Source organism: Mastigoproctus giganteus, chromosome 2 (genome assembly GCF_048544385.1).
Source record: "Mastigoproctus giganteus isolate SK-2022 chromosome 2, ASM4854438v1, whole genome shotgun sequence".
NCBI classification, from domain to species: domain Eukaryota; kingdom Metazoa; phylum Arthropoda; class Arachnida; order Uropygi; family Thelyphonidae; genus Mastigoproctus; species Mastigoproctus giganteus.
Window position 1 is genome coordinate 232,222,670 of NC_143576.1, and position 16,366 is coordinate 232,239,035.

The following is a 16,366-nucleotide window of genomic DNA, read 5'->3' on the forward strand; positions in this document are numbered from 1 at the left end:
GTTAGTAAGCCCACTTAGGTGGCAACAAACGTGTAGAGTGGTTCGCTTCAAGACGCCTGGTTAGCGTGAAGAGGAAAAGACCAGACCCTCCAGCACATGACGGTAAGACAAAATAAATAGCCCTCAGTCCCCAGCGGCTTTCACTCCCCCTCCTATGGCAGCGAGAGGATCAGAGTGGAAGCAGAGGGTGCTAAAGAATCTCTGGGTACGACCAGGGTGCCATGCACGGAAACTGAACTTGGCCTGTTACAACATAAGATTCCTCATCGGTGAAGACAGGATATTAGAGCTGGAAAAGGAATTACAAAATGTGAATTGCAATATCATCGGTTTGGCTGAAATAAGAAGAAGAAATGAATGACTTATAAGTTTACAAGTGGAAATCTGCTGTACACCAATGGAAACAGTGAAAGGAGTGGAGGTGGAGTTGGCTTTCTGGTCCATAAATATATTAAAAAAAATTTATGCACCAACATTGAGCCATGATGATGAAGAGGTTGAAGAAATGTACAGCGAAATTGAGTCTTCTAGATGAACAGAAAACTCACTACACTATCATTATGGGAGACTTCAATGCTAAGGTTGGAAAGAGACAAAACAATGCAGAAAGGGGAACTATAGGAAATTTTGGAATTGGTGAAAGAAATGAAAGAGGTGAAAGACTCGTGGAATTTGCAGAATCTTGAGGATAGTCGGTAATGAACACTTTTTTCAAGAAAAGGGTGAGCAGAAAGTGGACATGGAAGAGTCCAAATGGATTAACAACTAGTTAAATCGACTTCATCCTCACTAACAGAAGATAATTTGTGAATGATGTTGCCGTCCTGAATAAGGTAAATGTTGGAAGTGATCACAGAATGGTAAGATGTACACTTGATATAGATGTAGAAAAGGAAAGGAAAAAATTGACTCGAGTAAATAATACGAAGGTCTTTGAGATTACAGAAGAGAAGAAAAAGCAGTATGTACTGGAACTTAAGAACAAGTTTGAGCTTCTGCAGACTGTTCAGGACCGAGATATTGATGAGGAATATTACAACTTTCTGAAAGTGATAAAGCCCAAGAAACCTATAGGTAAAAAGAAATAATTAGTCAAGAAACACTTTTAATGATGAACCGAAGAAGACAAATGAAAAACAAGATAAACACTGACAAGGAGAAAATTGAGTATACTTTATGTAAAGCCATTAAAAAGAGATTCCGAGAGTACAAAAGAAAATTTAACACAAGAAAGGTAGAACAAGCATTAAGGGAAAACAAAGGATTTAAATCAGCAGCCTTGAGCAGTAATATAGAAAGACAAATTAGTAACACATTAGCATTAGCATTAGTAGAGGCATTTGATGCAAGAAAGCAAGCTTATGCAGCATCAGCAAAAAAAAAAAAAAAAAAAAAAACCCACTTCCACTTCACCCCTCTGTTCGTTCAAAATACCTGTCCAGCTGAGCCTTAAACTTATTTAGGCTATCAACCTCCACCACAAGGGATGGAAGTCTGTTCCACCAACCAACCACCCGCTGGCTAAAGGCAAATTTCCGCACGTCTATCCTACATCTGTCTTTCCTCAATTTGAATTTATGCCCTCTCAGGTGATTATTCTGAGCTAGAGGAAGAATCCCATCAGCACTGAGCATGCTCAAACCATTCAAGGCTTTATACACCTCTATCAGATCACCTCGCTGGTGCCTAGTCTCCAGACACTGTAATTTGCAAAACTTAAGCCTTTCTTCGTAAGAGCACCCCTTTGTTCCATTCACCTTGTTGCCCTTCTCTGTACTCGTTCCAGCAGCTCTACATCCTTCTTGAAATGAGGCCTCCAGACCTGTATACAGTACTCTAGGTGTGGCCTGACCATTGCCTTATACAAGGGAATAATCACCTCCTTATCCCTGCTGGAAAAATTCCTGTATATCATTGACAATACTCCATGAGCTACTCTTGCAGCCCGTCTGCACTGCTCACAGAACTTCATATCTGCCTGCACAACCACCCCCAAGTCCCTTTCATTCTCTACCACTGTCAGTGTAGTACCACAGAGTTGATACGTTGCTCTGGGGTTGCTGTTTCCCATGTGTAGTATTTTACATTTGTCAATGTTAAACTTCATTTGCCACCTCTCAGCCCATCTGCTCAACCTTTCCAGATCCTGTTGCAGCAGCATAGTGTCAGTAGTGTCCTTGACAACCCTGCCAACCTTTGTATCGTCTGCAAACTTGGACATTAAGCTTGATATACCATCATCAATATCATTTATAAATACAGAAAACAATAATGGACCCAAAACTGAGCCCTGAGGGACTCTACTAATAACATTAGTCCACGATGAGCAGTGTCAATTGATTACCACTCTGTCTTCTCCCCCTCAACTACCCCTTTATCCATAGCAACAATTTGCCTCCAATGCCACACTGCTCCAATTTGTGCAGCAGTCTTCCATGTGCAACAGTATCAAAAGCCTTTCTAAGATCCAAGTATATAACATCAAAGTTATTCCCTGCATCCAGTTCTTTTGTGACTGCATCATGGCATCCAACCAAATTGGTCAGGCAAGACTTCCCCTTAACAAAACCATGCTGTGTCCGAGCTATAACTGAAGTCTTGTCTAAATGATCCTGCAGTGCTTCTTTAACCAGTGCCTCCATTAATTTTCCTGGAACAGAAGTTAAGCTCACAGGTCTATAATTACTTGTGTCAGCTTTTGATCCTCCTTTGTAAATTGGGGTCACATTTGCACATTTCCAGTCTATGGGTACCTCCCCTGAGTCCAAGGAAGCTCTCATAATTATGGCTAAGGGTTTGCTTACTTCCTTTGCTGCCTCCTTTAATATAACTGGATAGATCCCATCCACCCCGGGTGCCTTTCTTGTGTTTATCTTCAACAATTTCTCCTCCACTTTACTCCCAGTTATTTCAAGATTCTGTAGCTTATTGCTAGAGTTGAATACACCTCTGGCATTCCCCTCGCTGAATAACTCCTCATGTGTGAATGTCGATGCAAAATATTCATTTAGTTTGTTAGCTACCTGAGCAGGATCATCAACAGTTGACCCATCAATATCAAGTGGACCAATCTGATTCATCCCCTTCCTTCTAGAGTTTACATAAGTAAAGAACTCTTCGCTGTTTTTCTTTGCATCCCTTGCCAAGGATTTCTCGTAATCTGTCTTCGCCTGCCTAACCTCCTTTGTAACTTGGTTGCATATCAACTTGTATCTATCATAGGCTTCTGTGTCATGTGTTAATTTGTAAGTATCCCATGCATTTTTCTTCTCTGCCATATGCCTCATACAACATACCTGACATTCTTCCTGATGATGTAGAACACACGTTGAAGAAAATGAAGAAGAAAAAAGCCCCGAAGGAAGATGAAGTTACTGTAGAGTTGTTAAAATTGGGAGGAAGAAACATAACACAAAAACTGGCAAGGCTCTTCACAAAGTGCATTAGAAAAGGTGTGACATCTAAGGAGTGGAATAATGCAATTATAGTTTTGCTGCATAAGAAAGGAGATTAAAATCAGAAATAGGAAATTATAGGCCAATTAGCTTGTTATCCCACATCTACAAGTTGTTCACAAGGTTTCATTACTAACAGATTAGAAAGAATACTTGATGAGAATCGATCAAAAGTACAAGCCAGCTTGTACTTTTGATCGATTCTCAATCATTACGTGAAGGTGATCCATAGTTGAGGATTCTCAACTATGGATCACCTTCACGTAATGTCACAGTTACTGGAGAAAGCAAATGAATAAAAAACACCATTATGCAAGGCATTTGTGGATTATGAAAAGGCATTTGATGCCATACAGCATAAAGCAATGTTTCGGGCACTGGAAAGACAAGGCATAGATACCCCATATATTAGGATTTTGTTAAGAAAATATATGAGAATGCTACCTCCTTTATTAGACTAGACAAAGACAGTAGAAAATTGAGAAAGGAGTTTGACAAGGAGACAATATCTCCGAAGTTGTTTAGTGCTGCCCTTGAGGAAGCTTTCAGAAGATTAGACTGGTCGCAGAAAGGAGTCAATGTGAATGGAGAGTACCTAAACCATTTACGATTTGCAGATGGCATTGTGGTCATAAGCCACGATCCCAAAGAATTAGAGGAAAATCTTAATCAATTATGCACAGTTAGTAAGGATTTAGGACTAAAGATGAATATGGCTAAAACAAAAGTAATGATGAACAAGTATGCCACAGAAAGGGATATAATGATTGAAGGAGCAGTAATTGAAATGGTGGAGTCATATACTTATCTGGGACAAGTCATTAGCTGTAATAATGATAAATGGCTGGAAGTCAAGAGAAGAATAAATTTTGGATGGATAGCATTCAGGAAATATAGTCACATACTGAAGAGCAATATCCCAGTTTGTCTGAAACGTAAAATAATGAACCAATGTATACTCCCCACCATGACTTATGGAAGTGAAACTTAGTCACTCACCAAAAGAATGGAAGAGAAGCTGAGAACTACACAGCGAAGAATGGAATGAATTATATTGGGAATCAGACTGTTAGATAAGAAGAGAAACACATGGATTAGGCAGCAAACTCAAGTAAAGGACATTCTTATCAAAACTAAAAGGCCTGCTGGAGAGGCCTTCATCCTGCAGTGGATTGAAAATGGCTGATGATGATGATGATGATGATGATGACCCTATAATCTTAAGAGAGGCAGCAAGTGAATGCACTGAGGCTAATTATGAGAGCATCACTGGACTCCGGAGTGATTCCGTTGGAATGGAAAAGTGCCAATGTATCTCCAATACATAAGGGCCATTCTAAGAGTGAAGTGGAAAATTACTGGCCGGTTAGTCTAACTTCAGGAGTAGGAAAAATCATGGAGACTATGATCAAGGGTGAAGTTCATGATCACTTAGATAGAAATGGAACTATGAAGGATATTCAGCATGGCTTCTTTAAAGGGAAAATCATGTTTAACTAATCTGGTTAGCTATTTTGATAGGGTCATTCAAGAGTTGGACTTTGGGAATAATTTCAACATTGTTTACTTGGATTTCAGCAAAGCATTTGACTCAGTCCCACATGAGCGGTTACTTTATAAGCTGGAACAGGTTGGAATCGCAGGGAAAATCCTTAGATGGATGGCTTCAGGGCAGGAGACAGAGGGTTGTGATAAATGGTTATTCCTCATTTATTGTTATTTGGTTTTTTTTTTTTTTTTTTTAGGAGCATTAGCAACTAAGGCCATATTGCTCGGGGAATATGCGGTGGTCATTCCCTGACCTTTCCGCATCCTCCATATTTGGTGGTGACGGGCTCGAATCCCGGTCTAATCGAGAAGCGTGTGCTACGCACTACTGCTCCTTCCCACCTGGCTACGGAGGCACCGTTATTCCTCCGAATGGGTTGATGTAAGAAGTGGGGTTCCCCAAGGATCAGTATTAGGACCACTGTTGTTTTTGATTTTCATAAATAACACTGATGAAGGGATAGAGGCCGCGATGTTCAAATTTGCAGATGATGTAAAGATTGGTAGAGTAGTTAATGATCACTGCCAAGCAGAGCTTCTTCAGAATGACCAAGATAGACTTCAGCGATGGTCAGAAAAATGGCAGCAATGCTTTAATCCAGCAAAGTGTAAGGTATTGCACCTGGGGGAACAGTAACCCCAAAATAACTTATACACTTAGTGGAGTTGAACTAAAGCCCATAGTGGAGGAAAGGGACTTGGGTGTTACGATACAGTCAGACAATGAAGTTCTCCAAGCATTGTAGATTGGTTGCAAGGAAGGCCCATGGTGTCCTATCAATGATTTATCAAACAATTGCTAGTAGAGATAAGGATGTCATAATCCCATTATATAAGGCTATTGTTAGACCACACTTGGAATACTGTGTTCAAGTATGGAGACCGCACCTAAAGAATGACGTGCTCGTTGAAAGGGTCCAAAGATGGGTAAATCGCCCAGTGAGATCGGTAAAAGGGCATCCATATGAGGAAAGACTTTGAATATGTGGGTTCCAGAGCTTGGAAACTAGGCACCTTAGAAACATGATTGAGGGGTTTAAAGCCTTAAATAGGTTGAGCAAGCTGAATGCTGATGGGATTCTTCCTCGATTCAAACTGAGGAAAGATAGTTGTAGAATAGATATGCAGAAATTTGCTTTAGCCAGCGGGTGATTGATTGGTGGAACAGACTTCCATCTTTTGTTGTGGAAGTTGATAGCCTAAATAAATGTAAGGCTGAGCTGGACATTTAGAATGAATGGAGGGGTGAAATGGAGGGTTTTTTTTTTTTTTTTTTTTTTTTAATTTTGGCTGATACTGCATAAGCTTGCTTTCTTGTATCGTATGCCTCTAATAATGCTAATGCTAATTATTAAATTTTAAAAATTTTCTTCTTATTATTATTATTATTTTATTTATCTAACTATTATTTTATTTTATTAATTTTATTTTATTATTTTTTTTATTTTTTGGCTGGTGCATCATAAGCCATAGGCTTCCTTGCACCATGTGGCCATTGCTAATACTAATACTGTTGCATCAAATATTCAATTTGTTCAGTTTTCTAAATTTCAAATTCAAAGATCACACAAAATATATATACAGTAAACCTCCGCTATTCGCAGGGGTTATGTTCCTGAGAAATGCCGCGAATACCGAAAACATGAATACTGAGTTATGGCTCCCATAGTAATAAAAGGGTTCCGTTCCAAAGTATGAAATATATAAGAAAAACTAGTCTAAAATTTTGTCTATGTATGTATTATAGGTACCTTCATAATATGACTATGTACATAGTGAAATGCAAGCATACTAGCCATAATTATGAGAGCTTCTTTGGACTCAGGGGAGGTACCCATAGACTGGAGATGTGCAAATGTAACCCCAATTCACAAAGGAGGATCAAAGGCTGACACAAGTAATTATAGACCTGTTAGTTTAACTTCTGTTCCAGGTAAATTATTGGAGGCACTGGTTAAAGAAGCACTGCAGGATCATCTAGACAAGAATTCAGTTATAGCTCAGACGCAGCATGGTTTTGTTAAGGGCAGGTCTTGCCTGACCAATTTGATTGGATACTATGATGTAGTCACAAAAGAACTGGATGCAGGGAATAACTTTGATATTATATATTTGGATCTTAGAAAGGCATTTGATACTGTTGCACATGGAAGACTGCTGCACAAATTGGAGCAGTGTGGCATTGGAGGCAAATTGCTGCTATGGATAAGGGGATGGTTGAGTAGCAGAAGACAGAGAGTGGTAATCAATGGACACTGCTCAACGTGGACTAATGTTATTAGTGGAGTTCCTCAGGGTTCAGTGTTGGGTCCGTTGTTGTTTTCGGTGTTTATGAATGATATTGATGATGGGATATCAAGTTTAATGTCCAAGTTTGCAGATGATACAAAGGTTGGCAGGGTTGTTAAGGACACTACTGACGCTATGCTGCTGCAACAGGATCTGGAAAGGTTGAACAGATGGGCTGAGAGGTGGCAAATGAAGTTTAACATTGACAAATGTAAAGTACTACATATGGGAAATAGTAACCCCAGAGCAACGTATCAACTCTGCGTTTCTACACTGACAGTGGTGGAGAATGAAAAGGACCTGTGGGTAATTGTGCAGGCAGATATGAAGTTCTCTGAGCAGTGCAGACGAGCTGCAAGAGTAGCTCATGGTGTCTTGTCAATGATATACAGGAACTTTTTTTCTAGCAGGGATAAGGAGGTGATTATTCCCTTGTATAAGGCAATGGTGAGGCCACACCTAAAGTACTGTATACAGGTCTGGAGGCCTCATTTCAAGAAGGATGTAGAGCTGCTGGAACGGGTACAGAGAAGGGCAACAAGATTAGTGAATGGAACAAAGGGTTGCTCTTACGAAGAAAGGCTTAAGTTTTGCAAATTACAGAGTCTGGAGACTAGGCCAGTGGATGGTTGGTTGGTGAAACCGACTTCCATCACTTGTTGTTGAAGTTGATAGCCTAAACAAATTTAAAGCTCAACTGGACAGGTATTTCGAACGAACGGAGGGGTGAAATGGGAGTGGTGTGTGTTTTTTTTTTTTTTGGCTGATGCTGAATAAGCTTGCTTTCTTGCATCATATGCCTCTACTAATGCTAATGCTAATATGGCATCGAAATGAAAATAAGAAACAGTTTAATATTAAATGTAATATTTATTAGAAATTTCAAACAAATTTTTCAAACCAGCACCTTTGCTAGCTAAAAAACTTATCCCGCCAGTGCTATCACCAGTTTCGCTAAGGTGTTGATAAAGGAGTTTTGCCTTTTCACAAATAATGAGTGAACTTACGGAATTTTATTTTGAGTTCGGTCTTCTATCCACAGATTTAAAGCTTTTCCATTTTTTCTAAGTTAACATCACGAGTTACAGAGCAAATTTTTGAAGCAGTTAGCACGTTTTCACGGACACTATGGCGGATTTTTTCTTCCGATTTCTTGATTGATCGTACCATTAACTCATTGATTTTATAATGTTTTGCCACTGAGGAGACACTTTCACCATTAGAAATTTTGTCTAATAACTCAATTTTATTCGCCAATGTCATCACCTTCTTTGATAATTTCATATTCACATTTCCCTTGTTATTCGTAGTCATATTTTTGTAGGGGTTAGAAAGAACTTGTCCAAATAAAGTCACTTTCTTCCGTTAACACACTAGAAAAAGTCTGTTTTACACTGCAAAATTGTAGATTTATCAATTTTGTAAGCATATCAATTTATAAATTGATAAATTTATTCAATTTTAAAAGCATATAAATTAAAAACAAACGACGAAACCTTCCATGGCAAGTGCATAACACATACCGAACAAGGATTAGCGAGAAACATCCACGCTCGCGATTTTGTCACCCCTCTCCCCCCCATCCACTGAGTGCTGTTTTGACCGGGAAAGATAATTTTAGCCACACCCATGTTTTTTTATGGAGGAAAATGTTCACGGCGCTTTAAAATTCACATTTTTTTAGGTTTCATTTTATGTTAAATCAGCGACCGCGAATAGAGATACTGCGAATAACGGGGGTTTACTGTATTTACACTCTTATTTGAGAATGAATTAAGTAAGCAACACTGACATGACACAACATGAAAGAATAAGTTGTTTTACAGAAAATGTTACACATTATTATTATTATTATTATTAGCTACATGGTGCAAGAAAGCGTGAGGCTTATGCTGCACTAGCAAAAAAAAAATTCCTGAGCCACCCTGTGTGTGTGTGTGTGAGAGAGAGAGAGAGAGAGAGAGAGAGAGAGAGAGAGAGAGAGAGAGAGAGAGAGAGAGAGAGAGAGAGAGAGAGAGAGAGAGAGAGAGAGAAGGGAATCACCAAGAAGAGAAGAATGATGATATCCAGCTCAGGACCCTGGGTGTGCCATGCCCATACTCACCAGATGTGAGCCCCTGGGGTGTTGAATACATCTCAATAGAAATACAAGCAATTCAACAACATTTTGATAAGTCTGTTTCTCAGCATCAGGCTTTCAAAGGTGGGTTAGAACAATAAAAACCAAAGTTAGAAATAAATTATGATCGATATGGCTACAACAATTATTATACATCTAATTACAAAAATAATAATATTAACATGACCAACGAAATGGTTATGTTACTGTCCTGAAGGATGAAAGAGGAATGGTGTTGACAAAAAAGACCATTAATAACATCCTTAGAAAACAGAAAAATTTGTAGAGATAATGAAGTTAATGAAACTGAGAAAACCACGAGGGAGGCTTTTGTTGGTGTAACTCCTGGATCAAAGTAGCTTGAACTACCAGAACTGGTGAAAGTATTTAAGTATATGGTTCAAAGCCTAGGATAAATGTATGGGGGACAATAGGAAGGTTCCTTAATCCTTAAATCATTAATAAAGAGTTCAAATAAGGTCCTTAGGCTAAAATTAGGAGGAAACTATTCCAAAATATTTCCAGGAACTTTCATTATCATTAGTAACCATAGTTTTCTCCTAATCTTAGCCTAAAGGCCTTGTTCCTACTCTTTCATAATCCTTAATCTATCAGGAAGGCATTCCAACAGATATGCCTTCCTGACAGTTTTGTGAGTTTTATTAACTGCATTGCCTTTTCAAATTTTTCTGTTTTCTAAGGATGCTATTAATGGTCTATCTGGTACTTTAAATTACCATACCCTTTCCTTTCTTTCCCAAGTACTGCATGATTTCTAGTACTTTTAACTTAAGTTAAACAGAATCCTAATGGTGACTATCTCCTCTGTCAGCAACATTCTCTGCCACCCTCTGGAAAAACAACCTAATCATTAACTTAGTCATATTAATATTTTTTGTAACTGGAGTATAGTTATCCTTGTAATCATATTCATCATAATTAACTTCTAAGTTTGGCTAAAGCAGCAGTAGCTAAACTTAGAAGTTAATCTGTTCTAATCAAGCATATAGGTCTGCTGGCGAAAAGAAACAGTGACTTCTTGACATGTCAGCAAATTGTTTTAAGCGTTTTTAATGAGGTGTATTCAAAGCAATTACAAAATTTTCAATAAAATAACTTAATCTTTCACATGGTATATTAGTGTTGCCTACTTAATTCATACCTATATGACGAATAAATACAAAGCACCCCTTCCAATTAATTAGCCTGTTATTCCTAAACATAAAGGTAGCTTCACTTAAAGTGGCAAAAAAATTCTGTGAGTAACTGAAAAACAGATACCTTTAGAACCTGCATCAAACATCTCAACTCCTTCAAGGACTTTTGGTTGTCCTGAGTTGATCACCTTTTGTGTGGTCAATTCAGTGGAAATATCTGATGGTGGTAAACAACCTGACTTGTCAATACGATCACAAGCTGTGCTGCTACTGCTGTTTTCAGAATTAAAGGGAGCTGTAAAATCGTCATCTGCCTAAAGAAATAAAAAATATGATCAATTTCTATTCTACAAAATATTTTACAAAATAATTTCTTCCTTCTCTTATGCATTAACTGTCAAGTAACAGGTGTTACAGATCTATGGATGGGTCTACTTACTTTTGTACAATGACAGTGTCAAACACTGCGTAAAATATCTTCATTTTCAAAACAGAATTGTAGATCCACTGACCACTTACAAGAAAAAATAGGCTGCAACAAATTCAATGTCATGAATGAACTTGATCTATTAATATACACTGTGAATTCCTGAGCAAGAATAATTCTGCAAACAATGTCTCAATATGGAAGAATGTCTGCTAAAACAAATTATCGATCTCAATCTCACATAGATCCCATTCATCTTGATAAGTATGGATTACATATTTTTTGAGACCTTGAGAAGCAAACTGAAACTGCCTAATGAAGAAGATGAACATATTCTTGGGTATTAATAAATGAGGAATAATGTGTACTAATGTAAAAATAAATATATATATAAAATAAACTGTAAATACTCTGATATTAATTAATGTATTGCTAACCTTAAGCTTGCATTTAATTCAAGCTCATTTTATAACTGTTATGAAGCACACTAAAATTTCTGATGATTATTATATCAGACTTATATGCAAAAATATATGGCACACCATTTGCAAACAGGTGGTAGATGACCTTCATCAACCGGTGAAATACCACCACTTTGCTTATTGAAGGCTTGAAGTGGTGAACCCCATGTTTAGTCTCTAGAGCAAAGTTTCCGGCATCCCCCTCCCCCCATACTTCTCCTTCAACCCATGCACGGTACTAAGTACTATAGGTTTTGATACCTTTCGTGTTTGGGGTTTTCATAAAAAAAAAAAAAAAAAAAACATGGACTTAACAGAACTCAAGTCACTATCGATAAAAACACCCCTTTGTGTTCTTAACCAATTTTGTCAATCTTCTCTGCACAGGTTCACATCTTTCCAAAAGTGGGGTCTACGAAACTACATGCAATATTCAAGATGTGGCCTAACTGCTGCTTTACATAATGGACTAATCAACCAACTCTGTCTTTACTGATAAAATCTTATGAATCACTGACAAACCCCATAAGCTATCAAAGCAGCATATCTACACTGTTCATACATCAGATTGTATTGAGAACTTCATGCATATTCTGATTGCATAGTCACAGCTGCCGATCTCTGGCTTTCATAAAGCTGGTAATTGTAAGCAGGAGGAAAAAAATTTTTTTTGGAAAAAGCATGCGGTTTTTTTAAGGTCCATACTGCACTAAAAATTTAATTTTAGTGACATTTTTTACACATTTTTATATACACATTATTATATACATTTTATATTAAAATACAGAGACAGATTGCAGTATGCTTTCAAACATTTCCTAAGATTTTTCTGTCTGCAGCTTTCTGTTTGGATTGTCTGTTAGACATCAACTGATTGCTTCAAGAAAGATACAGTTGTAGATCCTATCTTCAGAAAAGTTAAGTCAAAGTTTTGTTCATAATAATTTCGCTTCATTTATTTCTTTAACTTTAATGATGCAAAGTAGTACTGGAAAATGCGTTACACAATATTTTTTTCAAATTTGAAAATAATGTGCTACCAACTGATAAAATTTGTGCTACCTTGGCCATTATAAGAACATTGCTTTTCAATGGAAATCTATATACCATATAGTCATATGCAACAATAAAGTGTTTCCTCACTGAACAAAGGAACAGAATCTTTTCTTGTTTTAGACTCTCCATGACCTTGAGAGAAGAAATGCCTAAGTCAGAATCATTTTTCATTTTCTGCCTAGTTTGGTGATTAACTTCCTAAATGGAAGTGGAAGATATAAAAACTTAGTACAGTCAGTCCTCGTATAACACGTGTTTACACTACACAAATTCAATCATACACGATTTATAAATAGGGGAACGATATCTTAAATAACACGAACCGAATTCGCTTATGCACGATTCACCTTTGTGTTTACAAGAAATGGCAGTCGAACGCAGAATCACCCCAACCGAACACAACATGATAGGAATTAAGTGAAGATTCTGACAATGTATTTGTTTTTTATATCAGTGAAGGGGAAACACATTTCACCATAATAACATAAAAACCAACACAATTCCAGCTATCGGTATAATCGCAAATGCAATTAGATCAAGTTTACTACCAGTTCATAATAGATTCCACTAGCAGAAACGCAAAGTTTCCGGCATCCCCCTCCCCCCATACTTCTTCTTCAACCCATGCACGGTACTGAGTACTATAGGTTTTGATGCCTTTCGTGTTTGGGGTTTTCATAAAAAAAAAAAAAAAAAAAAAACTGGAAATTGTTTTTATTGTTTTATGGTAGTAACCCCTAGAAATGTGCTTTAGTAAAATGTGATGTGTTAATAGTGTATTTCTGCCTTTACGGTGTTGTTTATTCAGTTGCGCAGCTTTGTTTATGTGTATCAAGCATGCCTCCTCATTTTGAAATTGTGCTTTATTCCCTAAAAATGAGTAAAATACTTAATTAAAAGGTGTGAAAAGAAAGCGTCCTGGTGAAGACACTGCAGATTTAGAGAGAAAAAGAAAAGCAATATCGATAAACAGAGGTGGACTGGGTCAAAAATTCTTACCCGGGAAAATTTATAGTAGCATCATACTATGGTTTATGACCAAAATCACACCGGCCACCGGTAAGGCTTATGGCCAGTCTGCCTTTGTCGATAGAGAAAAAATATGAAATTGTGAAACGCTTTGAGCGAAATGAAAGACCATGTGATATTGCACGTGATAGAGGCCTAAATGAGGCAACACCGAGAATTACAAAGAATGCAGAGAACATAAAAACAACTTTCATAGCTGGAACAGCTCAAAGTGTAATTAAAATCCATTAGATTAAGACAAAGAATCGGAAGAGATGGAACAGCTGTCATCTGGTTGGATAGAAAATCAAACAAAAAAAAAAGTTTGCTTATGATAGAAGCAAAAGCATTAGCAATATTTTATTACGTAATAGTCGTAATAAAATATATAAGTATTTTATTATGATTATTTATTGTGTTTGGTAATGTTTTGGTTACAAATGTGTGTTCAATCTTGGGTGGTCGGCACCTAACCCTATTTTTCCCATAGGGCCTGTTGTTTATATTGCACGATTTTGCATGGCACGAGGGTTTCTAGGAACACAACTATTGTGCTATACGAGGACTGACTGTATAGTAAATTTGCATATAACATTTTGAAATCTAGGAGTAATGACCTCAATACATGGATGTGAGGCATGTTGTACTGAAGAGATATGTTTGGATTTTCACACAGCATAACATTTAAACAAAACAAGAAAATTGCATCAATTTAAGCGAGAATAGATTTCATGAGTGAGGATAACATGATTAGAATTATCAGGGGTTCTGTCAATGAATTCTAAGAGTCACTAACAGAACCCCCACAAGCTATCCAAGCAGCATGTCTACACTATTCATATCATATCAGACTGCATGGTCAAAACCGTCAACTTTTAACTCTGCTTGGCTGTTTAGGGCTACTTTCATCAGAAGTTTCAATTAAGAAGCTCTTTTTCTTGAGTTCAACTTGTATTCTTTCAAAATTTTTCAATCATGAACTGGATTTGAGCATGAATCATTTTTGTAATAATTTTTTTTTTTAATTACAAAAGACCCCCCAATGGGATAAAGCTTGGAATCATTTTAATTACTGCCATTGCAGCAATCGAAAATGCCATTTTTCAGAGCCACCGGTACTTCTTTCCCTATCCATGCAATTACATTAAAAATGCCTGTTGTTTTTGTTCTTCCAAAACTGTATTTTTTTGCTATTTCACTATCAGGAAACATCTCTGAACAATGCACATGCACATTTAGTAATTCACAGAAAACACTCATTAGTGATCATTTGTACCTTGTACTTCTCAAATTAATAATTTTGAAAGCGTCACAAAATTAATGACACTGATTTTAAAAAAAAATTTTGTTGTAAAATTTTCTATAACTGAAAGGGTCTCTGTTTCAAAGTAGCTTCTTTGAGCAGCTACACATTGCCTTCTCCAGCACTCCTATCATCCTTAGAAGCAGTAAAGATGCACTGAGATGTGCTGTGAGTTCCTTCAGTGCATTGGCTATGGCAATCTGAATGTCGTCAAAAGTTCCAAAATGATGTCTCAAAGGCCAAGAACTCTTGTTCTTTGAAAAAAGAAAAGTCACATGGCAACAGATCTGGGGAATATGGTGACTGCAAATACACTAGAATGCATTTAGAGCTAAAAATTATTCCATAACAGACATCGAGCAGTGACAGGGCACATATCATGATGGGAAATCTAGTATATGGAATTTTCAGGTCAAATGTGCAGGATCCTTTTCAGTAGATTTGAGGACTTCGCAGTAGAAAGTTGGGTAACAGTTTTAACTTGAGCATGAACTCTGTATGTACCACTCCCTGATTATCAAAAAAAAAAACAAGAGAAACATCAATTTGATTCTGGATTTACTCATTTGTGCTTTCTTCATAGGTGGTGAATTTGTGGTATGCCATTCTTCTGTCTTTTTGTTTCTAAATCATACTCAAATCTCCAAGTTTCATTACCTGCTATCAATCTGCATCAGTTCCAACACAATCAAAGTCAAGGCAGTTGTTCTTACAATTTTGCTTCTGTTCTTCAGTAAGATTTTTTGGCACATTTTCACACATATTTTGCACATGCCCAAATGCTTAAAATGTCATAAATACCTTGGTGACATGTTCAGCTCACCTGCCATCAATCTCATGGTCAACAACAGTTAATGACAACAATTAGAGCCATTACAATCTCCATGTTCTTCCCTGTTGTTGTCGAGACAGTCCTCCTTGTGTGTGTGGTTCATCTTTGAACGCTTTACAAGAGCTTGAATAAAAAGGTGGAATTAAATAGAAGGCCCATCAAGCTTTCAGCTGTTCACTTCAATGCCAGAGCTTGCACCTGCACAACAGGCAACACAAAGAATGTGCTAATCCTAGAGATAGTAACTACTGTCAGTGACACTACTGTCAAGAGAAACGGAAATACATTGTGCAAAAAAGATAAATGTAATATGTTGTTGTTGTTATTTGGTTTTTAGGAGCATTAGCAACTAAGGCCATATTGCTCCGGGGATATGCGGTGGTCATTCCCTGACCTTTCCGCATCCTCCGTATTTGGTGGTCACGGGTTCGAACCCCGGTCTAATCAAGAAGCATGTGCTACGCACTGCAGCTCCTGCCCACCTGGCTATGGAGACGCCATAAATGTAAAAGAAACATAGTAGTGTTTAATGTCCAGTGGCACTGGGCCCACTCTCCAACTCCACGTTGTACACTATGTAGCAGTACAAACACTGTAAAGGTCAGAGGTAGTGTGAATTTTAGTGTAGTCTGCATAGTGGTGTTGGGTTGTGTTGGTATGTTGTTCCTCAGGCCACTTAGCAAAGGTCCTCCAAGAAACAGGATCCCCCTG

At 37.6% G+C, this 16,366-nt stretch overlaps 1 protein-coding gene across 1 annotated transcript in view; it reads right to left on the reverse strand.

Annotated features, from left to right (window-relative positions):
* LOC150090241 (uncharacterized) overlaps positions 1-16,366 on the reverse strand; it is a 242,114-nt gene that overhangs the window by 184,465 nt on the left and 41,283 nt on the right. The window contains exon 2 of the mRNA XM_090390225.1: positions 10,693-10,882. Within this exon, the coding sequence (XP_090246351.1) occupies positions 10,693-10,882 (190 nt within the window). The remainder of the gene's footprint in view (positions 1-10,692; positions 10,883-16,366) is intronic.